The 24,561-nt window shown below is 39.2% G+C and overlaps 1 protein-coding gene across 8 annotated transcripts in view; it reads right to left on the minus strand.

Moving 5' to 3' along the window:
• Positions 1-15: 15 nt before the first annotated feature.
• EXOC6 (exocyst complex component 6) overlaps positions 16-24,561 on the minus strand; it is an 86,188-nt gene continuing 61,642 nt past the window's right edge. For 4 of the 8 annotated variants that reach the window (XM_030276106.4, XM_030276105.4, XM_030276107.4 and 1 more), the window contains 4 exons: positions 24,371-24,444; positions 1,960-2,072; positions 1,625-1,636; positions 16-1,145 (listed from right to left, as the gene is read on the minus strand). In XM_030276106.4, coding sequence (XP_030131966.1) covers positions 1,013-1,145; positions 1,625-1,636; positions 1,960-2,072; positions 24,371-24,444 — 332 coding nt within the window. In that variant the 3' untranslated portion in view covers positions 16-1,012. The remainder of the gene's footprint in view (positions 1,146-1,624; positions 1,637-1,959; positions 2,073-24,370; positions 24,445-24,561) is intronic. The other 4 variants (XM_072931123.1, XM_072931122.1, XM_072931124.1 and 1 more) reach the window with 1 other exon arrangement.

Consider the following 24,561-nt stretch of genomic DNA (forward strand, 5'->3'; position numbering starts at 1 on the left):
AAACAGGAATATGGGTGAGGTTTATATTACTGTATTTAGACCGTCAATAACTTAAAAATACAGCGAAAATGTACATTATTTTTACACGTTCCATTTGGTTTGTATTTGTTAGACATTCTCTTAGTGTCTAAAACAGCCAGAGGGGACAGTGCAAAGAGACCGGTAGTGGGACAAAATGCTAATCGCTGGGATGGGGCTGGCAGGAGAAAGCGCGAACTAACAAACAGATGCGGCACGAAACCAACAGCGGCAAACCTATTCCTTACTGCAACCTGGGATAAAGAACCCGAGATCTTACAAAAGTACAGTTAGAAATAGCAACCCTGAGGAACAAAACCAAAACGAAACATGTCACATTATAAAGAAATCAAATTATTATTTACATTCACAACCTCAAGATTAAACCCTTTTGGAGAACAAAGCCTGTAAGTCCTAATGCTAAATAGATATCAAGTCTAGTTCTCAGGTAGTTTTCAAAGCTACTAAAAATCAGAAGACCTTTTCATACCTCCAGACTACAAAACCTGGTATACAAAATTATGTCCAATCACTTTAGGGCTAATATACATTTAATGCAGGAAAACAATAAGCAGCATCTGAAACACAAGTATCTCAATGCTTAAAAACATTAAATTAGGATTCAACCAGAAAACAGCAACTAAGAGATAATTTCTAAAATAATTCCTACTCAGAGCAAAATTTTGGACACCATATCTGCAGATATTTAAATAACATATTTACAGTTCAGCAGTTCCATGTACAATACGATTGCGCTGGTTTTTATTGTACAACCTTATTTTTCACCATTTGTTTACAATATACAAAATAGTATTCGACCCATTAAAAATACGTACAAAGAATTGTTTGTTGAAGACTACATGTACAATCTATCTACTGCATTTTTCCTTTTCTCGGTTAAGCAAAAGCCCTAACTGGTATCACCATTTGCTTAGTAGAAATAGTGGATAAGAAGCACCTCTTGGTGTGATGACATTCTGTCAATTTAAGAGGCCTATGTGTGCTGGGACATACCATTTACTAAACTCCTAAGTTGCTTTACTACAGTCTCTATTAGCTTCTGCTTGTCACGGTCATTCTTCCTGAACTGAGCAAAAATGTTGTTCTTTTTGCTGGAGTCTTTCATTCTAGAGAAATAAAAAAGCAAATGACAAACACATTAGAAACGTAAATTGAAAAGGAAAAATCCGAATATTTAGATTGGTTTACTACTGTTCTTCTTTTGATCCTTCTGCTAATAAGAACTGAAAGATTACAAAACCTGTTCAATCTGTGTTCTTAAATTAAACTTCTGCAATGCAGAAATGCCTAATGTGTTCGTTTCAACAAATACTACTTCACAAATAACCTTTAAGTATTAAGCAAATACCCCTTCAGCTGGACCCTGATCCTACCAATTGCCTTAAGAGAAAAGCAAGTCAGAAAACCCGTTAGTATCATCTGCTTCCATGGTAAATTCAGACTCGGCGAATGGGTGAATTTTGTTCACCGTCAGTAATGGGCATCTATATTGCTGATTTCCCACACCAACGGACATAAAAACGAAATTCGGGAAATAAAGTAAGTTACAGAAACAATATTTTGTAACAATATAGGTGATACATACCCTCTGTGAACTCTGCGAAAGACATTTTCATCGCAGGCAGGAGAGGAGAGAAAACATTGTTAGAAAGCATATTTAAACCGCAACGTGTTTTGATGCGGTTTTTACAAGCAGGCTGGTACCGGGCTGCCGGTAACGCGCCCTGCTCACCCTGCCCTCCCTCCCTGCCCGCCAGGCCGCCCCAAACGCTCGCATCGGTTTCAGCACGGCCAAAGCTCAGCGTGTCCCTTCCCTGGAGCGGCAATCCGGGCAGCCGCTGCTGCTCCCGCGGCCCGGCCCCGCCGCTCCCGGCAGGGCGGCTCCGCTCCGCTCCCCGCGCCGGCAGCTCCCGCACTTACTTCTCCAGGAGCGTCAGGGCCGTGCTGGGGTTGACCCGCAGGTACTTGGAGGTGGCCTGCCCGTAGTCAGCCAGGTAGGTGGACCAGTCCCACACCATGAAGAGGTCCAGGAGCTGCGGGGGGAGAGGCGGGTGAGGGAGTGCGGGGAGGCTCTGCGGTGAGAGGCCGGGCGCAGCCCCCCGCCGAGCCCAGCCATCACCCCCCTTTCACCTGCCCGTTTCTTTCTTTAACGTCCCTCACCTCCCTCCGTGTTCGCCTGTGCGGGTTTGGCCCCAGGAGGGGATGCTAATGGCTTCACACTTCAGTATTTAGGAACTTGCTTTACCGTGGGGAGCAAGACAGGGATGCTCGTGTCTACTGCTTCTTACACTAATTTAAATGAGGTTCAGGTAGTCGAATTAAAGTGAATTAACACCTCCTGGCCTCCTAGCTGCAGTCTCCATTATGCCTGATCCCTGAAACTCAGAGCCAAGCCCTGGGCACACTTCTGGCCCAAACAAACCCAAATACATCACTGGAGGAACAAAAAGTCTCTAAGCACAGTACTACACTTGGCTGCAGTTTCAAATCAGGTCTTGGACTCATAATCTGAGAGCTGCTGTTCAACAATAAACCAGCCCGCTTTTACAATCAGACGCAATGCCAAACCTCCATCAGCCAGCACCCTCACAGCCCTGAAAGCCTAATTCCCCCTCCACCATCACCGGGTGCAGGCCAGGCACCGCTGGGCACCCTGCCCAGGCTGCCAGGGCACAGGCAGCCCCGCTCGGGGATGCCTTTCCCACGGCTACCTGCGGGCCAGTGGGCCCCACTGCCATTGACGTCAATGGCGGGGCGCCCCAGCTTCCCCCTGCGTCTGGTGCCTGGCCTTGTCCTGCTGCTGAGGGCTAACAAGGGCTTGTTCTCAGGCTGCCCCGTGTTAGCCAAACCTACTGTTAAAAAAAGCGTTGGGAACCATTAACAACACTTCACCCGCAGTGCCCGTGGCTGCTCCACTGAGCTGGGTCCTCAGTGTAACCTGGAGCCCTGCTTGCCTGAAGACCTGCTGAATCGGTAATGCTGGAAAGGTGGGCTGGAACAGGATTTTGTGTAACAAAACCACTTGAAAAAGTGTAATAGACTACTGCAAGTCACACCATTTTTCTATCTCAAGGAAGAACCATTCACTTCAAACGTTTGCTTCTGCTAAGCCAGACCAGAGCTGTTAGAGCTAGGACACAACAGTAGCAGCCCCTGCTCCCACAGGCAGAAGTGGAGCAGATGCCCACTCTTCTGACTTCTCAGGCTACACCCCACTTGCCTTACTCAAACTTCTCAGCCTGATAAACTGTCAGAGGAGTCCAGTAATGCTCATGCCCAAAATCATAACACCAATTCATTTACAGAATAAAAGCATACATCCAGTCTTCCCAGCTTCACATTCTTATGCCTCTCTTTTGCAAATTTTTCCACTTCTAAGCCACTTTCTTATGTTACTTTCAAATATAGTGTCTAATTTAAACACATAATTTTCTAATTAATTAGTCCTTCCTTATTTGTAGTGTAATCTTTAAGGACTAGGTAGCAACATTTCCTGGCATTATAACGGACCTCTGACACACCCACTGCTCTGTCATCCCAAAGACCTTTAGGGACCCTTTCAAACCTCAGCAACAATTACATTTTACATTTAACTACCTCATAGGGGTGAAAGGATATAAAGTCCAAGGAGGCAACTTCACTCTCTGCTGACTAGATATCCATGATAACCACCAAGGTTAAATTCAAACAGTTCTTTCCCACAAAGCCCGTTCTCAAGATGGAACCCACCAATTTTACTGAGTTGCTGAGAACATGCCTTCAGTCACCATTCAAACAGACTTGGGAAGGCTTGGTAACTCAGTTGTGAAACTCACAGCTTCGGTTGCTACTGCATGTTACTCATCACTTGTTATTACCCATGTTACACAGTTTGTGGTGCCCAGTCCTTATTTTTTAGCACAACCAAAAGAGTTGTGCTAAAAAAAAAAAAAAGAGTATTTTAAAGCACAACCAAAAGAATGGAAAGACAGGACAGGCAGATGCACAAGACAAGATGTGAGGATAAAGCTGTCAGGAACCCAAACTACATAATCTGGTGATTAATAACTTACTGCCACTTACAGTGCTACTTGTCATGGGTTCCATATGGGACATAGTCTTAAGGATGGACCAATTCTTCTGCAGTTGTATTCAGTGAGTAAGAAGTGAAAGATTTCACTTCTTATCCCTATTATACCACTAAAATTGAGGATTCTGGGTAAATCCTAAACAACCCTGAAGCTCACATAGGTGAAAGGTATCTAAAGGTATCCTGCTAGCAATGTGCAGCCCAAAGCCATTGATGACTGACACAATTACAGTGCTGACAAGTTCAAAGAAACGTCCCTGACAATACTGCAGGAGTGAGTTTCATATGATGCTTTCAGTGGCTGACTCAATTGATTGTGCCATGGCTCTGGGAAATCTCAGTGATAGTGATGACTGGAAGATTACACCTCATTTGTCACCTGGCCAAACACAGGTAAGCATGTAGGGCTCTAAACAGACCATGAAGCCTGCTGTTTCTCAACATGAGGTAAAAAAATGTCACACATAAACACAAAGCATATTCTGTGCACTCCAAGACAGTCCTGGCCCTAAAGAATGAACACACAAAGAGACACTATTGGCAAAGGTGATGTACCCAGAGCTTCTTCCCTGCTCCATGCATGGTCAAAGAGCTGCACGCAACCAACTTCATGCTAATAAATCTCTTAAGTTCAAGCAGTTGTCATGACACATGTCTGGTAGCTCAAAGGCCCAGGCATACAATCAAATGACATATGTCACTCAGTCACAGCCCCCTTCCCTCCTTCTGTGAATCTGTTCAGGGGCTGCAGTATGACAATCATGTCCTGGATCTGGATTAAATGTGGCAGGGAGCTGCAGACACTGCTGGAGACCAGACTGCTGCTGTGCACGATTATGCACTGTGCGTTTTGTCCCACTCACAGGCGCAGTTCTCACCGTGGCACACTGCTGCATGCAGTGGGCTTTGACTGCAAGTACTGCATGCTGTGGGGTGGGCAAGAGCTGCCTGGTGTGCAGCTCTTGGGATCTGTGTCCCGGCCACTCCTATCACCTGCATCTGCCCTGGCACCCAGGCTCGGTGGATGCACAGCCCAGTGCAGGCGCTCTGAGGGGAGCAGGCTGGCAAGCAGCCAATGGCAGAGAGGACAGTCTAGCAGAAATGACACACTGGCCCCAGGACCACCACATGGGTGGTGGGAATTAACTTCAGTCCATTCATGCAAAGCTTCACTGCAACACCAAAATCACCCTCAGTCCAGCAACAATGCAGAGGTGTTAACTCACCAATCTCTTTTAATTTCTGCTGCTCTGTTCCTTTCTGATTTATACCATCTTTTGCTACACAAATGTGTGCCCTATTTAAATTAATAATTTTAATTCCTCTCCCCTGATACAGAAAAAGTGGGACTGTCTCAGGCATACAATGTACATGAAGCACAGGACAGTTTGCTGGTTCTGTGACAGTAGTTTTTACTGCAGCATCTAGGATCAAATCAAGGCCAAATTAAAGCAACATGTCCCTACTAATTTTTATCTATTAAAGCTTTCACTATTACTGAGACAATAAATGAAAATGAGACATATTGTCTAACAAGGAATGCCCCACACTGGCATACACTGTCGAAGATAAACACAGGCAAACAGTAGGTCCTGGCAATAGGCATTTCCCAGCCTCAAAAATCAAAGGCCACAGAGTGTATCACATCATACCGGTGCTACTGGCTGCAACTCCTTTAAGGTTAGACTGTGCACAGCTTGCCTTGAAATTACAATAGGAAAAATGTTCTTTTTGCACATGCATCTTTCTTAAGTTAACATGTGTGGAAAAAACCTCAGACAGAAAGGCAATCACATCCCCACATAAGGAACCACCCAAGGGTGTTCAGTCAGAACCAGCTTATCATGCAGCCAAAACATGTGAAGCACCAAATAAACTAAATATATGTACTCTGCTACCCAAGAACAATGGCACTGCTGTGCTCTTTATCCCATAATAACCATGAAAAATAAGAATAAGCTCAGACAGGCAATACTATACCCAAGTATTTTATAATGAAGCAGAATATGCTTCCCTAGGAGCAGGAGCAATTATTCCCTTCTGACCAGGAACAATTTGCAGAGATGTATGTGTGTCTGAGTCACTGTAGAAAAAAAAAAAAAAAGAAGAAGGAAAAAAAAAAAAAAAAGAACAAGTTTTAGCCTTTCCTGTATACCACACAGAACATCCTATAAATTGTCTACTTATATTTACAAGATACAGGCTACACTTCCACCTTATTTAGAGTATTTTGCTTCTTCTAAAGGTGTGATATAAGGGGAACCTTCATCCACCAACTTGGAATCATCAGGCTGATGATCAGAGAGCAGCATGTTTCTTGTACTGAACGTGCAACAGCGTTGCTTTCCCAAACCATTAAATTATTAGTCATATATATACTTCTAACATTATAGGTAACTTAAGCCTCTGGTTGCTGTATTGCACTTTTATTTTGAATTATGCTTTACAGTGCTTTGATTTTGTAATTTTCAATTTTCCCTTCATGTGCAGATATTTTCTAAATGCCTTTTATGTCTAACATTAGGTCTCTCTGTAGAAATAAACATCACTTGGAAAATAAAAAGTGTTTATGTGTACTTACGTAAAAGTTTATAGTAATTTCTGACATTATACAGGTAACACTGCTATTTTGAATTGGAAGACTTATTTTAAAAGATACTAAACTATGCCTTAGTTAAAAGAGCTCCTATTGGAAGACCTTGCTAGCTAATAGGATCAGTTAAGACAAAACATTATAATATTGATGATATGAGAGGCAAAGATCTTAAACTTCTAGGGACAGAATTCTGATTTCAAATAGGGTACTTGCACCTATTCTTCAAAGTTAGTACTCTAGCGTTTTCCCCAGTATCTAGGTGATACGGCCGTGTTTGAATAGAAATTACTCTTTATCATTGCTCACTAAAGCTTTGCATTGCATTACCTAAAGTTCAGAGCAGCTCAGCCATAGTCCTGTATTTAGGCCATCTTGTAATTACTTGAGAATTTTGTGCACTGGGAACTGCTGGAATTGACCATCCGGCCCTTTCAATGACATTTGAGCCTCTTGTCACATCCTCAGATATCATACAGATGCCCTTTCCTTTTTACTTTTGGGCAACTGTCAGGAATAATCTTGGAAGAGAAGGCAACTTTGGGAAATAGCTATGCACAGAGTGAGCACAGCAACAGAAGGAGGAGACATGAGCTTTGCAGATGGAAATGGGGGCAGTGTCCATTAGACACTGTGCTGGTTATACTACAAAAATCCTAAGTGTAAATTATAAAGGTATCTTAGTGCAAGTTGGAATGGTTCAAGTTGGAATCTCTTCTTAAGCAGCACACGCATCAGCAAATAGCTTTGGTTGTACAAATGACACCAGTGATTCAGGAGCTGGAGATAAAACTGAGTTGTACACTTAATTTCCTACTTATCTTTCAGTAAAGTCAAATATTCCATCCAAAGAAAAGTAATTCTTTTAATATATCAGTGTCATGTTATGTCAGTTCTGGCCCACTCTCCTTGCTCACAAGCTGAAGATTTCTTATGCGAAACAGTTTATTAACCCCTAATCACCCAGTTACTTCTAGACTTGATTGCATGTGTAATTACCTTTTGTCAGGTACAATTTGCCTGATAAACATGTCAGAACACTTGCTGCTTAGTCTGTTGAAACAGATAAATGCTGTCTTTCCACAGCCTTGGGGCATAATTAACAGGGAAAAAAAAGGCAGTTATAAAAACACACAGAAGCTGATTCAGTGAGGCAGGAGTTCACAGCGTGCAGCCCGCCAAGGCCCATTGCCCGGCCCGCTACGCTTGCCTGAGCTCTTATTGAGTTCCAGCCTGCTGTGACAGGGCAAAGGGGGCAGCCCTCAAAAACTGAGATTTAAAGTAGGTTTCCACGTGAACTTCAAAAAAGAGTGGGATGATGCCTGTTTGAGGGGGAAAAAAAAAAAGTAAGAAAAAAAAAGAAAAAAAAGAAAAAAAACCCCAACACCGTGAAGCAGCAGATAATGAAATTGGTAGAATCTCTGTCATCGTTATGTGTTACACGCTCAAACAGACTCTCTGGAATGGGACCAAGAACAGAAAAACTAAAAGAAGGCAGAGGGAAAAAAAAATCAGGAAAAGCAAACTGGTCAGGATTAACTAAAAATGCTTTGTGGCATCCTTAGGCTCAATTGCTTCTGATTTCTGCCCTGTAGTGTTTGCAGGTTATGCACCCATGCACTACGGGGAGTGCGAAAAAAGAAATCCTTACCTGACCTCTGGATAACCCAAACAGGAGATTAGCCCATTTCCAAGCAAAGCAGGTTGTCACACTGTTAGGCCAATTGCTTCTATTGACACTTTGCATAAACATCTTACACAGGGTGATCAGAAAGGACTGTTACGCCATTAATGCTCTTTTTATTTTTTTATACCTAAGTCTTACAGAATAAAGGCCTTTCTGAGTAAGGGATAACAAAAGGGTCAAAAGGTCACAAACATTCTTTTAAGTAGGCAAAAATCGTGGAAGTTTAGATTCATTGAAAAGTGCAAATTGGAATTTTTTTGCATCTTAAACATTCCAGCACACTCAGCTGTTTCTAATTTCCCTTCTAGTAAATTCATTATCTACTTAATTGTGCATTTTTACTTTTACTTTTAAATAAGGAAAATGCTAAAGTCTTCATTTTAGGAAATAGCAAGCTGTCTAACCTTCTCAGCTAATCAGTAATCTAAACAGACTTAGACATTACCATTGAAATCCTCGTGAGGACCAGTGTAAAAATATATAGAACTTTTTCTTGAAGTGGGATGACTGTATAGTCTCTCACGTACAGTTTTCACATAATTTACACAGCATGTGGTTTGCACTGTGTACAGCAAAATATTCTATATTTTCTTTTGTTTTGCTTTTGCTTTGATCAGAGATGGAAACAATCTCCCTTTAATAGTATAAAAGCCACCTGCTGGGCATCACAGACTACAGCTAATTGGTAAATTCTTTGAAATTTTGATATAATGGATTTTGACCTCTTTAATTAAAAAAACCCAAAGCCTAGAATACGGTGAACTCTTCTGGGAAATGAATAGTGCCAAGCATACAAAACTGCAAGCTACACCCAATCTTTTCTTAGGAAAGAACACAGAAGTAACATTACAATTTTTTCCTTGAGGATGCATGGCTTTTGGCATAGGAGAAAAAAAAGACTACTGCTAGCTATGTATCATTTCAGTCCCTAAGATAAAGACAGAGCAAACACGTTAATATTTCAATTATTTCTACTTTTATTGGTCTTTGGAGCTAACAAGCACCGAACATGAAGGTGACTTTTTTCATTTTTAACACAGTAAACTCACAAAAGCTTCTCACAAATGTTCAGTCCTCAACATTTCCTACTCCAAGGAGCTCACACTGTACCAACCTACCCTGCTTTGTTTTAAGGACAAATGGGTTTCAGGACCCAAAAAGAAGCCTGTCAACCAGAATTGTTGCTATTTCATAATCTCTGACATAACGTTAACCTTTCAGTGGAGCTATAATCTCATTGCTTTGGGAACTCTGAGGCAGCACTGTCTTTCTTTTGTTAAAACACTTATTTATATTCTGCCCAGCATAATGGGGCCATGGTCCATGACTGGGACTCATAGGCACTGCAGTAACACAGCTACACAACAACATCAACGCTTTTTATATCTTTGCTTAGGTTTCACGCACAAGAATATATGCATATATGTTACACAGGTATAGACTTATTTCCAACAAAAACTGTCTACATGACCATGAAGGTAACACCATCATTATTCACTAAGTTATACTCCTGTTAATTAAAGCATGCACACCATGAGAGCACTTACTAAATTGGAAAACAAAACATAAAGGACCAGGATCAGAATCAAAACTGGACAAAGACAAGTCTTGTTTACTCTGAGCATTTCTTGGTCGCAAAAGAACAACAGAACTACTTAAAATGTAGATACCCACGTCTAGCTTGAAAGAAAAAAAGACAGTTTGCTAACTGTAGAATAACACCATACCAACCAAACACAATTATCACTTAATCAGTAGGTGTTCATTACTGCTGACAAACATCTCGTTAGCCTGGTTAGCAAGTCTGCCTGCCACTTGCCAAAATATTTTGTTTTATTTAGACCTGGTGACTTATTTTGTGAATGTGGTGAATTTCAGAATCCCCTCTACTGATCACATAACTGGAGTAACGCACATTGGTCTTGTATTTCAAAGTGTACATTGCTCTCTTGATCTGTGAATGTCTCCCCGTAGTTTATGCTATTTTTCTGAATTGGTACAACAAATGGATTTTCAAAGTGATGTTATGGGGACTTAGCTATGCAATTCCCATTAGTGTCAATGGGGGTCGCAGGCTAAATTCCTAGACAATGCTTTGAAAACTGAGCCCTGGATTTTCAAAGGAAGGATAGTCTGTGTTAAAAAGGCAGTGTCTTTCCGTTTTTAAGCCACTGCATTAAAACCTGCTCTTTTCTCTTAAGCACCATACATTTAGAAATTGTGTCTAAATTTGGGACATTGAAATGTTCACAAGAATGAAATAATTTTGTATTTAAATGCTACCATCTGTTTCAAATTTAAAAGTGAAATTTTATCTGTCACTGTCTTGAATGTTGGGATACAATCTTCAACACATTCATAAATGTACAATGTATAATGTTATGACAGCTGAACCATTGGGATTTGTTGCTATGCTAAGAGAAAACAGAAGTTATTTGTGTTCATATATCTTTTATAAGAAAAAATCCTTGCAAAGGACAGAATTATTTCCTAAAATCTGGACCTTGTGGTACACTTTGAGAAATGCCTGGTCTTGTTACATTCATGATTTTTTTTTTTTTTATTCTTTGACACTTCAAATGAACTTAGACCTGCCTAAAAAACAGAATACTTGCTGTTGAAGCCACGTGAACAACCTTGTTGCTGTTACCATAACCAGAAAAACACTCGCAACGTATAATTTTTACAAATCCCATTAAAACTTCAAGCAGCCCAAGATGTAACATCTGAAGACACGGAAAAGTAGTTTCTGAGACAAATATAAATAGCTAGGCCCTATGAAACACCCAGTATGGCAACAAGTAATACCTCTTCAAAGAAGATTTGTTTAATTACAGTGAAAATGTTTATTATGAAGTGTGTTGTTCTTCATCATTAAAGAATAAGATGGACTAGTAGCAAAAGAACCATCTTTTGAGTCTAGAAGCAGAGAAGAGTTTGAAAAGCAGGAACCTGGCAGACAGTCAGGCTCCAGAGGGCACAGGGCTCCGGCCAAATTGTTCCTGTCAAGCGTGTTAGTCCGTACACAAAGTCCCTTTAGACAAAGCATAAAACTATGTCAATGGCAAAATCTGTGTGGATTAAAAATTGTGTATTATGCAATGGTCAGGTCATTCACCATTTTTTCTGGTTTTGAGCTCCTGACACAGAGGTGTACATGCTCAAACAGCACACGGGGGTGACATGTGCAGCCCCCCAAAACAGGCCATCTGCCTCTCGCCTGAACGAGACTTTGAAAACACAATTTCAACTGGTCAAATTATGAAGCATTTAATATATCAGAGTTAAATCTCAGCTGGAATTTTCACTTGGCTTCTGGTTGTTTTTTTAAACATAGGTTTGCCAGTAGTACTTGAATATTGACATCTACCAAAAAGAAATTTTATAGTTTAGTTTATTTGATCTTTAATTTTCTATAGGCACTTCTTTTTTATTTTCACTAGACTCGTAACAGGTTTGCTTTAAACCATTCATTTGTCTATGAAATAATGCCATAAATAGCATATGATGAGGTACACTATCCTAAAATAAGCTTCTTGGAGATTAAAACTGTATCATAAGTATCAATCCTTCCTGTAAAAATCCACCTGAGATGATTCACTATGAAAATGTAATTTAAAAGTTCAAAATCTAAAGTTAAATTTTAATCACTTTCTCTGGTTTAGAGGTGGGTATCATTTCAATTAATCTAATCTGGTGTAACTAGAATAAAATTCAAACACAAAATACACTCACTTCCACTTCCATACTGTGTTTTGGAATTGAACACTCTTGTCCCATCTATCACATTTAATATTTAGCACTATCCATAAGAGTAACTCCAGATGCCTGCAGTCTTACAAGTATGTATATACACCATACCATAAGAAGTCACTATCTGACAAATGCTGGTTCTAACTACCCCAAAACTCTCCTTGTATACACACACATCTAATCTAGACAGTCAGGCTGCTGTACCCTAGAACTAATCATCTACAGTGGTCTGCCCAAGTATACAACTCCAAGTTTCAATTTCAGTCCAGTCACTTCTAGGATTGAAGGAAGGAGCTTTAGATACACAGCCCTGGTGTGCAAATGCAAACTGATGCCTATGGGAAGACAAGTGAGCATGGCACAGCTCCATGGCATCAGCTTTGTGCTTACAGAGGAGAGAAGACTTCAGCTCTTTGTGTGAAGCTGCAGCTCAAGAACAGACCCAGGACATGGCCAATGCAGGCACTGCTGGGAACTTGGGATTCAGTGAACAGGGCATTTCCCTCTCCCAACTTTCCAGTCATTTCTTGTCATATTCTGACTTGGAAAAAACACCGGACAAAATTACACCTATGAAGTATATTGAAATTACATTGCTACAGAGATTGATTCAACTTAACAGGAGGATGTACCTCAGGTCAATAAGGTTTATGAGTACTCTTGAATCTGCAGCAATTAAATCTCCACAGAAGTCCATGATCTACAGTGTGTACTATGAATCACACCATTTCCACTGAGATAACCTGAGGTTCTAAAGCAGGTAAGGGGAAATAGTTTAGTTCAACACAACAGAGTAATTATTTTTTAATTCACAACTTTCTTTTAGCATCTATGCATTTCTCAAAAGCTGCACATCAAAGTAAAAAATTACAGCCACAGTGTGCCAGATTCTTCTCTTAGGCAGCCAGTAGAACACTTAGAATTTTATATACAAGGCATCTCTCTGAAATGCTTCTGCAGAAAGCAGATCCAAATACAGCAACTGCTCAATAAAGTATCTCAGCTGATCTTGGGAGCTGAGCTAGAATACGTGAAAAGCCACTGACATTCAAGACATACCAGGCCACAAAACAACATAACTTTGTTCGGATCCAGAAACCAAAATCCAGTGCAATCCATAAGACACAAATACTTACAGATGTGGCCATCATAAGTTTACTGTAAACAGATAATTATTTCTTCCAAAGTAGTTCACTCAGGGTATGGCTGCATAACCACCCTTTATAGCAGATGAAGTTACATCCCTTAGGGAAAGCTATGCTAGACCTGAGAACCTCTGGACAAGGAATTCAGCAGTCAGTAGCTCAGGAATGTAAATAGAGACAAGTTAAAAGGAAAGTCAAAATCACTAGGAAAAAATTATTATATGCTTTCATGGACAACCTTCATTTTCCTCTTCAGCTTCCAAGCCCAGCAAGTTGCAACCTGGCTACCTCAGAATTTCCTTTTTTAAACTGGGTTTTTGCAAAAGATCTTTCTTCTCTGGCTGTTTGCAAAAATATTAGGAAAAACCCCATTTTGCTTAAAGGCAATAATCCAATACAATTTATTTTCAAATAAATACTTCTTCAATAAATTATTCTCCTTAGACGATGGTGATTTTTTTTCCCTTTAGATTATGCATTTTCTCCTCAGTCCTATAGACAGTATTTAAAAAAAATGTTTTATCTTAAAAATTATTTCTTATGATTTCCCTAGAAGACCAAGTAATTACAAATTATTTTATACGTAATGTGCAATAATCACTCTTCATATTTTAGCTCCAACAGATCCCAGTACACATGGAACTTTTGCTGAGTAATGATGGCAAAATTCAGCCTCTAATGCCTTCTGCAATTTGAAAACACCTTCCCCTGATTTTACTTGCCACTTTGAAATGTTATCCCTTTCTAGGGAGTAATCCTGTGCTAGATTCTTTTGCTTCTTAAACGAACATTATTCTCACCCTTTATTGACTGACCAGATCTATTATCACATGTAAGCAGTGTTAATCCTCTAGTAATTAACACCCTTATTAAAGTAATTTTAACTCAAAGAAGTTTAAATCGCATTATTGGTTTTATTTAATTAAGCTATGAGGGCTGTTTTACAGTGTCACTCGAGTTTTCAGCTTGTGCCTTTTCTACCAGTTACACATATCCCCTTGCAGCCGCCCCACCCTGATACACACAAACCACCCCACCCCACCCCACAGTTACCAGGGCATTTCTGTCTAGGAGTTATTCAACATTATTCCATTTCACTGTGAACTTTTTCACCTATTCTGCATGTCACTGGATGCAAGACGTAGACATAGACGCTATGCTAAACATTTTACCATTCCCAGAACTATCACTTGGATGTACACTGGAATGACAGTATCACGTTCACCCTTCCAGGGGACTCAGTATCTTCTTGCTAGTGCTTGAAGAGCCACTTCTCTACTTTTCATACTTTCATACTTCCTAAGCAAGGGCAAACATTTTTCTTTAAACTTCAGACTGAAAAAAGAAACAGAATCTCAATGCACGGAGTTGTGCCACTTTCAATGGCCACTTTTTCTGTTACTTTGAAAATAAGTAAAAGTTTAATAAGTAAATTTTTTAATTGTAGGTTTTTGTGTGTGTCCTACTGCATGTTCCTTTCTATGGGAAAATATCTGATGGCCTATGTTGTCTTACAGATCTCAGGTAAGCTACTCAACTGACACATTTGACACAGGGTCAAAAGATGAAAACTGTCTTCTGGTTTAACTGCATCAAGTTACACAGCGCACTCTGGAAGAGTGTGGGCTAATTATGTGTCCTTCTGATTTCCTGGAGGCACACTACTGAAACTGGGAAAGCTTGAGCTCTCCTGGGAATAAGGCAAGCCCATGGTTTTAGGGTCTTTAAACACCATTAACTGTGTACTGAAAGTCCTTTCTTTTATTTGGATAAAAACATCTCTTCAAATTTCTACTGTTTAAAAAATAAATGTCCTTACTGGGTCTCAGCATAAACCATGGAAAATTAAAAACACAGAAAGAAAAAGTTAAGAATAATAAAGTACATTTACAGACACAATTTACTTTTTATCTTTTTTTTCCGCCTCATCCTGTATTTCTATGTTCTTCTTTTCTCCCCATCATCTAGTACTTCCATCTACTCATATTTTGATTCATTTCTCCATTTCTGTTATTATTCACTCTTTACTAATACTTTCTGTAATTGCAGGGTCTTTTAAGTTGCACTGTTCCTTTGCTGCTATTGCTCTAAACAGTCTTCTGCAAGGAGGGCACAATCAATATGTGAATCTTCCATGTGAACTTTGTTATTCTAGTATTCCTTAAAATAGTTTGCAAAGCACTGTTTATAAAAGTACAAATTGCTCCAAACCTGACACACCCGTAAGAGCCATAAATGTTAACTTACATGATAAGCTGTGCTTAAGAACATGCTGGTTCAGTCATATTGCTTACAGTACAACTAGTGCACTTCATTCAGAAACCAGAAACAAACCAGAATGAAATTAAATTATTTCTTTTGCCAGATATTGGTATCTTTGTATTAACTTCATCTCCCAAATTTCACTGACTGACTGAAGGCAGTCTAGCTAGACAGAGTAATACCTTTTAATTTGTATTTCTGCAGTTCTAAGACAGCTACCTGCAGACCAGTGTCACATTATGGTACATCCTATACAAACACTATTGAACATATGAAATTTTTTCCCTAAGATATTATGATCCAAATGAATAAACATTCATTAACTACACTTCACCAATTCAAGTCATTGCCTTACTATGTGCATGCAATTCCTTCATCGTGTTGTTACTGTTTTGAGGCAGAGAAAAACTCTTGTTTTCCTGATGTAAAACATTCCTTTGTTTTTACTGGGTTTTATATTTGCACTGCAGTGACTTTCAAAGACGAGATGGACTTTCTTTTTCACAGAAGAAACTAGCAAAAGAAAAAAAATGGGGTATTCTGTCTGCTGCATGTGATTAACAGATAATTTAGAAAAGGAATGAAACCTAAGTATCTTGATTGATGCAACTGAAAAAAATACTGAAGGCAAATCCATAGGGTTAAAGGGTTAGTAGTGTTGCTCAGTATATACTACATACCAGTGGTACTACCAGTTTATATAAGGCTGGAGAATATAAGTGATTTTGGGTCAGAAATTACTTAATACACCAACACAGCTACCAGTTCCATGGCTCCCTGATGGGAGACTAGGACTTAGAAACATTAAGAGAATGCAAATAACATGTAACTTGAAGGAAACCAATAATTTTCTTCTCTTGTGTTTCTCAATTAACAATGCTTATTCATTACTCATAAGAACAGAATTGCTCACAGAATTCAGAGGAACTACTGGGGAGATGGGGCTCCAAAACTGATCTCTATCCATCAGCTCATGGCTACAGAAGGGCCCAGACACAATGGTGGAGATCTTGCAGCAAGTGGCTGTTGGCAGGAAGACAACAGCTTGATATAATGTATTCACAAGCTTCAGAAAGCTGCGCAGACAACTCTTTCTTCCTTGCATGTACATAATTTCTTACGACAAAGGCAAGGACTGGATGGGAGCAAAACTGCTAGCAGAATAACTAAAGAGAATCTTCATTTCATTGAGTCACTTCAACTGAATAGAATGTGTATCAGTGAATCAAAGGTAAGTAGGATTTTACAAATATAACAGGCAAACAGATCAGCTTCTAATTGAAGGAAGGGAAGATATTTGTTAATTGAGAAATTATCTTGAAGTGAACTTTCTGAAAATTTCCTACCAACAGGTCCTTCTGCAAAAGAATAAAACCTTCTCCAGATGAAGTTTATTTAGTACCTTCTCTCATGTCATTGGAAATGGCTGCTTCACAAAGTGTTCCACAGCATGCCAGTTATTAAAGAAATTAAGGGTCATGCCCACGGAAACAGAAGCCTTTGGGTTCTAACATTATATGTAGAGTATTCTTGGGATTTCACTTCCACTACCAAGGATAAAATTTAGGTCCCAATCTTATATGAATTTCCTCTGTAACTATGGGATGAGCTTTCTTGAATGGAAAGGTTTTCCAGATATATGAAACTTTCATCATAACAACAGCTCCGCAGGTTTTGAATTAATTGATTTAACTATTTCTAAACTGTGACTTGCAAAAGTAATGATGACCAAGATGAGCTTAAAGCTGATTAAATGTGATGGTAGTATTCAGACAGGGATTCAGATATATCCATCTAAATAGTCTTGACAGCAGCTTTTGTCAACTTCTTATTTTCTTTTTTTTTCCTTCATATCTGCTTTGATCAACCTCTCCAGTGGAACTTTCAGGGATTTCCATGATGGTAGCATTTAGAAGATGAAAGTGCCCTGCACAGTTCTAAGTCAAGTGTTTCACCTTCACAAACGAGATCAATAAATATGATTTCCTGTCTCAGTCCCCAAAAATATAAATTCACCTAACAACAAAATGAAATGCACTAAGTAAGGTGTATGTTCTTATTCAAAGACTTTTATCTGCAGGTCTCCAAGTAAAGCTGAGTCAGTGCTTCCCAAGTTCTGTGTAGATCCTAAAAACATAATACAGATTTCTTGTAGACTCATTTAGCTCGTGTGTATCTTGTTAAGTAAGAGGAGAACTCAAAAAAAAATTGTATCCCTCAAAAAACTGTATCCCTTAAATTAACTAGCTTAAAGAAACAATAAGAAATTTTCTTATATTTTATAATTTCCGTGGTTTAGGTACCTATGCCATTCCTTACTGTCGATGAAGAGACGGCATTCTGCTTACACGTTACCCCTTTACACCATACAGCCTTTTGTGCACAATATACTATACTTTCCTTTGGAGAAACGACTTAAGCTTTTTGCCATAGATGACTCATTCCATCTATGGAATGAGGTGTCATGAAGTTAAATAGCCATACGTATATAATTTATAATATAATTTATATATAATTTTTATATAATTTATATATAATTTTTGTTAAGTGAGGTATTGATAGAGCTAGCAAAGTAACAGCATTTGTACACTGACATTTTCAAACCTGTTTTCAAGTATGTCCCCTCATCATTAGTACACCACGATCTAGACCAAAAACCTGGTACATGATCAGCATATTATTTACACTTCTCTGCTGAAAAGGGGGCATTTATACGAACTGGATACAACCTGTTTTGCACTGAATTTGATGAATGATTTAATGTCCCAAAGAATACACAGGCACCTAATACCCAGCATGTGTGCTTTAAGTTTCTGGCACTTACCGGGTCAGAATTTCATTACTATCAGGAAATTACTAACTTGCCATTCTGCTTTGATTCTGCAAATCCTTATCAAGATAGTGAATCCAAAGCCATGCTTGTTTTTGACCCCCTGCTGCTAATTTCTGTGCATTTGTTTCCCAAGCTTCCTAATTCTTACCAGCTGGCAGGTATAAATCCCATCCCAGTGATGAGCCAGCTTGCTTCTGTGTACAGAGCACTGATTGAGATCTTCCTCACAAATATCTATACACACAGCTTGTGATTTGAGCCTATTGTGATTAACTACAGGCTTTGCAGAACATAGCTGAAAAGGAGAAATCAAAAGTAAGAGACTTTATTGGGGAATTTAAGCATTTACAAACAAGTTGTCACATTTGTGTGAAGAATTCCTGTTTACTTGGAAGAATATAGTACTGTGTAGAAATATTGTGTCTTTCCTGCAAGCCAGGTAATGCACATTTTGTTTGCAGTCATACTCAAATAACTTTGTAATTTTAAACCCAGAGATGCATATGCATGCTACCACTGTATGATGCAAATATATGAGATATTGAACCTCGACTTGTGCCTGCTCTGCTCACAATGTGCCTCAAGCCCTCCTGCCTTAGTCAATTTATGGAGAAGGGAAAAGTCCAGGAAGAATTGCCTTCCTCCTCCAGCAAAGTGAGGATCCATGCTCTGAAATCCAGGGACATGCAACTCTTGCTTTGTTGCTGTCTGAAACCTGAGCTCCTTCCTTTAGCTAAATAAGCAGCATTGCACTGAAAACTAGAGAAGCACAAATCCCATTACATAGCACCCTGAGGCTGGGCTTCATGTTACAGATGTAACATGCTCCTCTGCTTGTTCAGAGAAGCTGGAGAGTGCATAACAGGGGGAAAGGGATCAGTAAGCATTGTGAAAGAGCCTCTGTGAAGATGAAAGTCTCAGCAACCATTTCCCTCAGGAAGCAAAAGATGAAATGTTCTATACTACTTTCTAATTAAAGATTCAAACTGTTGCCTTATGAAAAAAGTCTTACTTTTATCTTCAAACTCAGAAGTTTTTGAGACTTACTCCTAAACATACTGTTGGGGATTCTCCCTCTTGAGAACTCCTGATGTTTTTTCAGTTCAAGAGTCTTTCTCAGAACAGAGGTCAGGGTGTGTGTACCCCACTAATTTCAAAGCATAGGTACTCTGTGGGCTGGCAGCTTGTAAGAAAGCCAGAGCACACCTTTAGAGTTCTCAGCCTCCAAGAGTTATGGTGAACAGGTTTGGCAACAGGCTGCAACTTATTCTCTGAGGTCTACTGAAGGGCTCAAGAGCATTCTCCACAGGCAACACAGATGGCAAGAGCTTTGGCAGGCTGCATGTTTGGGAATCGGAGACAAGCCAGAGCTGAAACATAGTTACTGCTACAGGAAATGAATTCAAATTAAACACTGCAAGCATAACAGTGGGGAAGACTGAACTGTCACCCTGCCTTTAGTGTCAGAAAATCCTGTGCCTGGGATTGAACTATTACGCAGTTCCTACCTACAAGAAGTTACTTTTGAGTTTATCAGAATGACAGTGCTTCAGTAATGAATGGGAAGAAAGAGGAGTGCTATATTAAGTAGTAATAACAATTTCCTCTTTCAAATAAATTTACATTACATTTTTTGCATGGAACACTACAGTTCACAAGGTTAGTAATATTTCTCACCAGAAAACACATTCCAGTATAAAGGGACAAGCAACCAAATAAACTATCAATGATTTGGAATTAGAAGAAAATATATTATACTTCTAAATATCAGGTGTCAATTTGCAGATGGAATATATGTTGTATACTACCAATAACTTCAGTTCACAGAAGTGACACATGCTTATGTACACACTTCATAAACAAAAGTCTGACAAAAATCTATCTTCTAATGTTTCTATGATAAATTACTCTCTATATTAATCATATTGATTGTGTCATGACTTTGTCTACAATTTATCTCTAACATTGAGAAAATACAAACAGGAACTCCTAAAAATCTTCTAAAATTTCCCCCCAAACTTAAGCAGAGCTTATGGACATTGTTGATCACAGCCCTTGGTCTTCCATCTGAAGGACACCACTATCAGACTGTAAATTCAGTTTGCCATGTGGGTGGAGATAATGCTACTGTGGTTGCTTAACTCTGGAGTTACCAATAGCATACAGTAATTTTCACTTGAGACTGCTGCCCTTTGCAGGACCAAGACTGACAGCAGCTGGAAGGTGTTAACAACATGTACTTAAGTGCCAAAAGAACACAGATAAGACACAGTTCTCCAGCAAAACAAGGAAATTCCACAAATCATCAAGCTAGATGAGATAGTAGAGGAAGAAGCCCCTAAGCAGCGCTGATGGTGGACAGTAACATTAGGATCAACTTGTCAAGTCAAAAGTGAAACAAAGTCAAGCTATGTTGGCAGCTTAGTTACAGTTCTGCAGGAAATAATTTGATTTCAAGAATAGGTATTTGTTAGCACCCACTTGGTTAAGAATCAGGACATTTGGCCTAGGACAGCAAGTGTTGAACTCAGCCTACTACAAGGTTATTGTTCTTGTCCACTACATTGGCTCTCTAAAAAATAACAAACAAATTATAATATTCATGTCTTATCCTCACAGTACTTAAATGTACAGGACATACAAGAAACTGCCTCACATTCCAGAACTGTAACCCTAGTCTTTAGGCACTAAAGAACAGATCATAACTAGGAAAAAACTAATTCATGTCAGAGGCTGTGCTTCCTCCTCAGAGACGATTCAAGTAAGACAAACTAAGACTTGCTTACTTTAGAAGGTTAATTCCAATTGACCTAAGATCTGAATTGGTAGCAAAGTCCCCAAAGTTGATTCCCTCCTCACTTTGGGCCACTGCACTATTTACCCAGGTTCTCTGCACAGCCAGTAGCAAGAAATGATTGTCAGAGAGCAGTGCAAGTTGTAGGAAGCTGTGTCATCTCCACAAGATGCCAGAGACCATTCTCTGTAAAGCAGCACATGCCACTTTGATAATTGCCTTAGTGAGATGGCCCCTCAATGGCTTTAAGTGGGGTCAAAGGGTGCACACAGGTGTGACCTCAGGTCATATGCTAAGACAAGTGGCATAAGGCATGACACAATCACTGCAGCTGCACAGAACCATGAATCTGCCCCAGTTTTCTACCTGCTAAACTAGCCGGAACTGCAAGTTTCTTCCTAGATGATCAAGTGGGATCAGCTAACTCCACCAAGTCACCTGTGTACGATGCTGAGATACTGTGGTGATGAAAATAGCACAAAAATCTTTATTGACTAGGGTTTCTTCAGATTACAAAGATCTTTAAAGAGTGTGTTAAGTATGACAAAAGCCTACGTGGAGAATAGTATAGACAGAGATGACTCAAATGGATCATTGGTAAGTACTTGCTCCTTTGTGATTTCTGTCCTCTTAGAGCTTCCTGCTCCTAACTACTGTTGTCTTAGACACAACTCTTCCTTGTGCCAGCTGTGTCTGTTTGCTCTTCTATGTCTGTGGAAAGAAGAAGGAAAGTGGGCGTGCTGGGGGCAACATGCTGGCCACACACTGTCTTCAGGGAAAGATAGAGGATCAAGAACTGTTAGGTTGAAAATACCTATGGCAATTCTTCTCAAAGCGGGTCTTCCCTACATGGTAATCATTCACGTGTAGCTCCTCTCTCTGTCTTCCAAGCTGGCTCCCTGTAAGTGACTTTACTTCTTTAGTAAAACATGCTATAATGTCCTACTGCCCAATCCTCATTAATCTTACACACTGCACTAGTACAGCACCGAGTAGCAGTTGTTGAGATAACTGGCTTCCATTAGCAACCATGTGATTGGCAGGACGATAAAGTCTTTTCCCTTGCAGGTCAGCTGCTTTTTAAGAAGAGGGCAATCCTGCTGATCCATCTTTTAGCTACAGTCTCTCACTGAGTCCCAAATCTCCTGCCTTTTAGCTTTGATACGGTTCAAGCTTTCCCCCTTGTATCAGCCCCTACCTGTCATCAGCTCCTCTGTACCAAACAGCCAATATCAGGAGTTTGACCTCAGGGCACAGTCCGGGTGGGCAGGTAAAACCTGACCACTGGACCTACTTCCTTATCTTTCATATCCTGCAATTCATGAAGAAGTATCAAATTCAAACTAAAAAACAGAAGCATGACCTTTTATAAGAACCTTCTGAAAAAGGCTCTGTTGCCTTTCTAAGTATTCTTGAAAAGAACTGTCATCTACCCTATTAAGACAGAAATGGATCACAAATAAGGAGAAGAGGGAAAGCACTGAAAATCCTTACTAAATGATAGAAGTTTTTGATATGTGCTTGAAATACCTTTTGGTGATGCACACAAAAATATAGTAAAAACCAAACCAAACCAAATATGCTAGAACTGTTCTACATTTGCAAGCTCCAGTTGCAACCCAATAGAGAGTTGCTCAAAATTTTGCTATTTATAAAGCATATTAAGTCAATCAAACTCACATGACCTACAGAGCATCCTCTGTAAAGTGCTTGAGAGAATTCTAAATATAAATTGCTAATATAAACAACATAATACCTATTTAAGTGAGATACTCCCCATTAGTGCTTAAAACATACAAAAATCTTTATTTCCTGTAGCAAGTATGTACACACCCTGCCCTCTTGCATATATGGAAATAATGTTTTCCCTTCAAACAAAAGTAGGCTCTGCAAGGACTCCACTTAGGTGGATGACAGAAATGGTGACAAAATCTCAACATCCTTTCCCTTCAATTGAAATTATCTAAGTACAAATTGGAAGATGTTTAGTCTCTTTTAACACTGACAATAAAAAGAGAGTTAAAAAAGAATCCAAAAGAGGAAGGCTGCTAGTCAAGACAAGACTTGTGGCACGAACAAGTCTTGTAGCCATAATCCTGTATCCTTCTCACATAGCACACACTTATCCCACTGTAGATATTGTTCATTATTATATTACTGTAAGAATCTAACAGAGAACCCTACCTTTTAACTTTTTCATTTAAAAACACACTTTAATGAAGTCCTTTCTAACTACCAGAAGAAATCTGAATACTTTTGCCTCAAGAATCTTCCCTTCTGAAATGCCCTTTAATAATCTTGTTGTGAAAAACAGATTATTAAAAATTATTAAAAGCAAAAATATTCTTGCTATATAGATAATTTGGTATAGAATTCTTTCTACTTTCTCTTATTTTTAATGACTTTGATAGGCTCATAATAGCCCTGTAAAATATGACCAACATCTGCAGAAGGGTGAAGATCCTCCATGTGCAGTAAATTATCCATTTCACTATTTAAATGATACTTACACTTTATAATTTTGTGAAATAATAAATCCTTTCTAAAAGCTAACTTCAAACATGAAATGGTTTGAAGGTCCTTTGTTATGGTGGTTATAATGTCCAAATTTACAAAGATTTTAGTAGGTTGTAGTCTGGGAAAACTTTCCTTTTGGAAAGATCTGTTGAAAAGTGCTTCCAATATTACAGCATTTAAAATATAATTAAATTAAATTTTATGTAGAATAAAGATCATCCAGTTGGAATAAAGCTGCTTTCCAACAGTTTCAAAGAATTCTATGTAACAAATTCGGGAAAGGAAATGTTAAATAATACCATGCCTCATTCTGCTACAGAGCAGTTTTGTAGACAGCAGCAAATGCTCAGAATGGAGTCAGACCAGCACACACCAGGATGACACATACACTCTTGCAAAAAGGCATCACAGGATCTTCACAACATTGTCAGGACCAAAATTCAATCCAATATTCCTGTAACAGTACTTCCAGTAGCACAGTGCCCCCTAACCACACACTGGAGAAGCAGTTTTATACTAAATTACAGGGAATAGCGCCACTAACAACACTTCAAATAACTGCTTTTCACAACTAATTACATGGGAATGCAGAACCATGAAAGGTTCTTGAATTTAATAACTTCAGCATTGGTCAGAAGGGGAAATTAGAAGGATAGAAAACACCAACTAGTGTCTTACTTGTCTGAGGTCGATGAAAGCTAACTGCAGGGTGTCTCCCTGGAATCCTGGCACAGGCTCAGAACTAGCAAACACTGCAAAAAAAAGGTTAAAATATTACGGATGTAGATTTTTTCCTTTAATCTAACAGAAAAATCAAGCTCTATGCAATATAAATGCTAGGTAGCACAGTTTCATAGAAATAGTTTAAT

Source organism: Taeniopygia guttata, chromosome 6 (assembly GCF_048771995.1).
Source record: "Taeniopygia guttata chromosome 6, bTaeGut7.mat, whole genome shotgun sequence".
Classification (NCBI taxonomy): Eukaryota; Metazoa; Chordata; class Aves; order Passeriformes; family Estrildidae; genus Taeniopygia; species Taeniopygia guttata.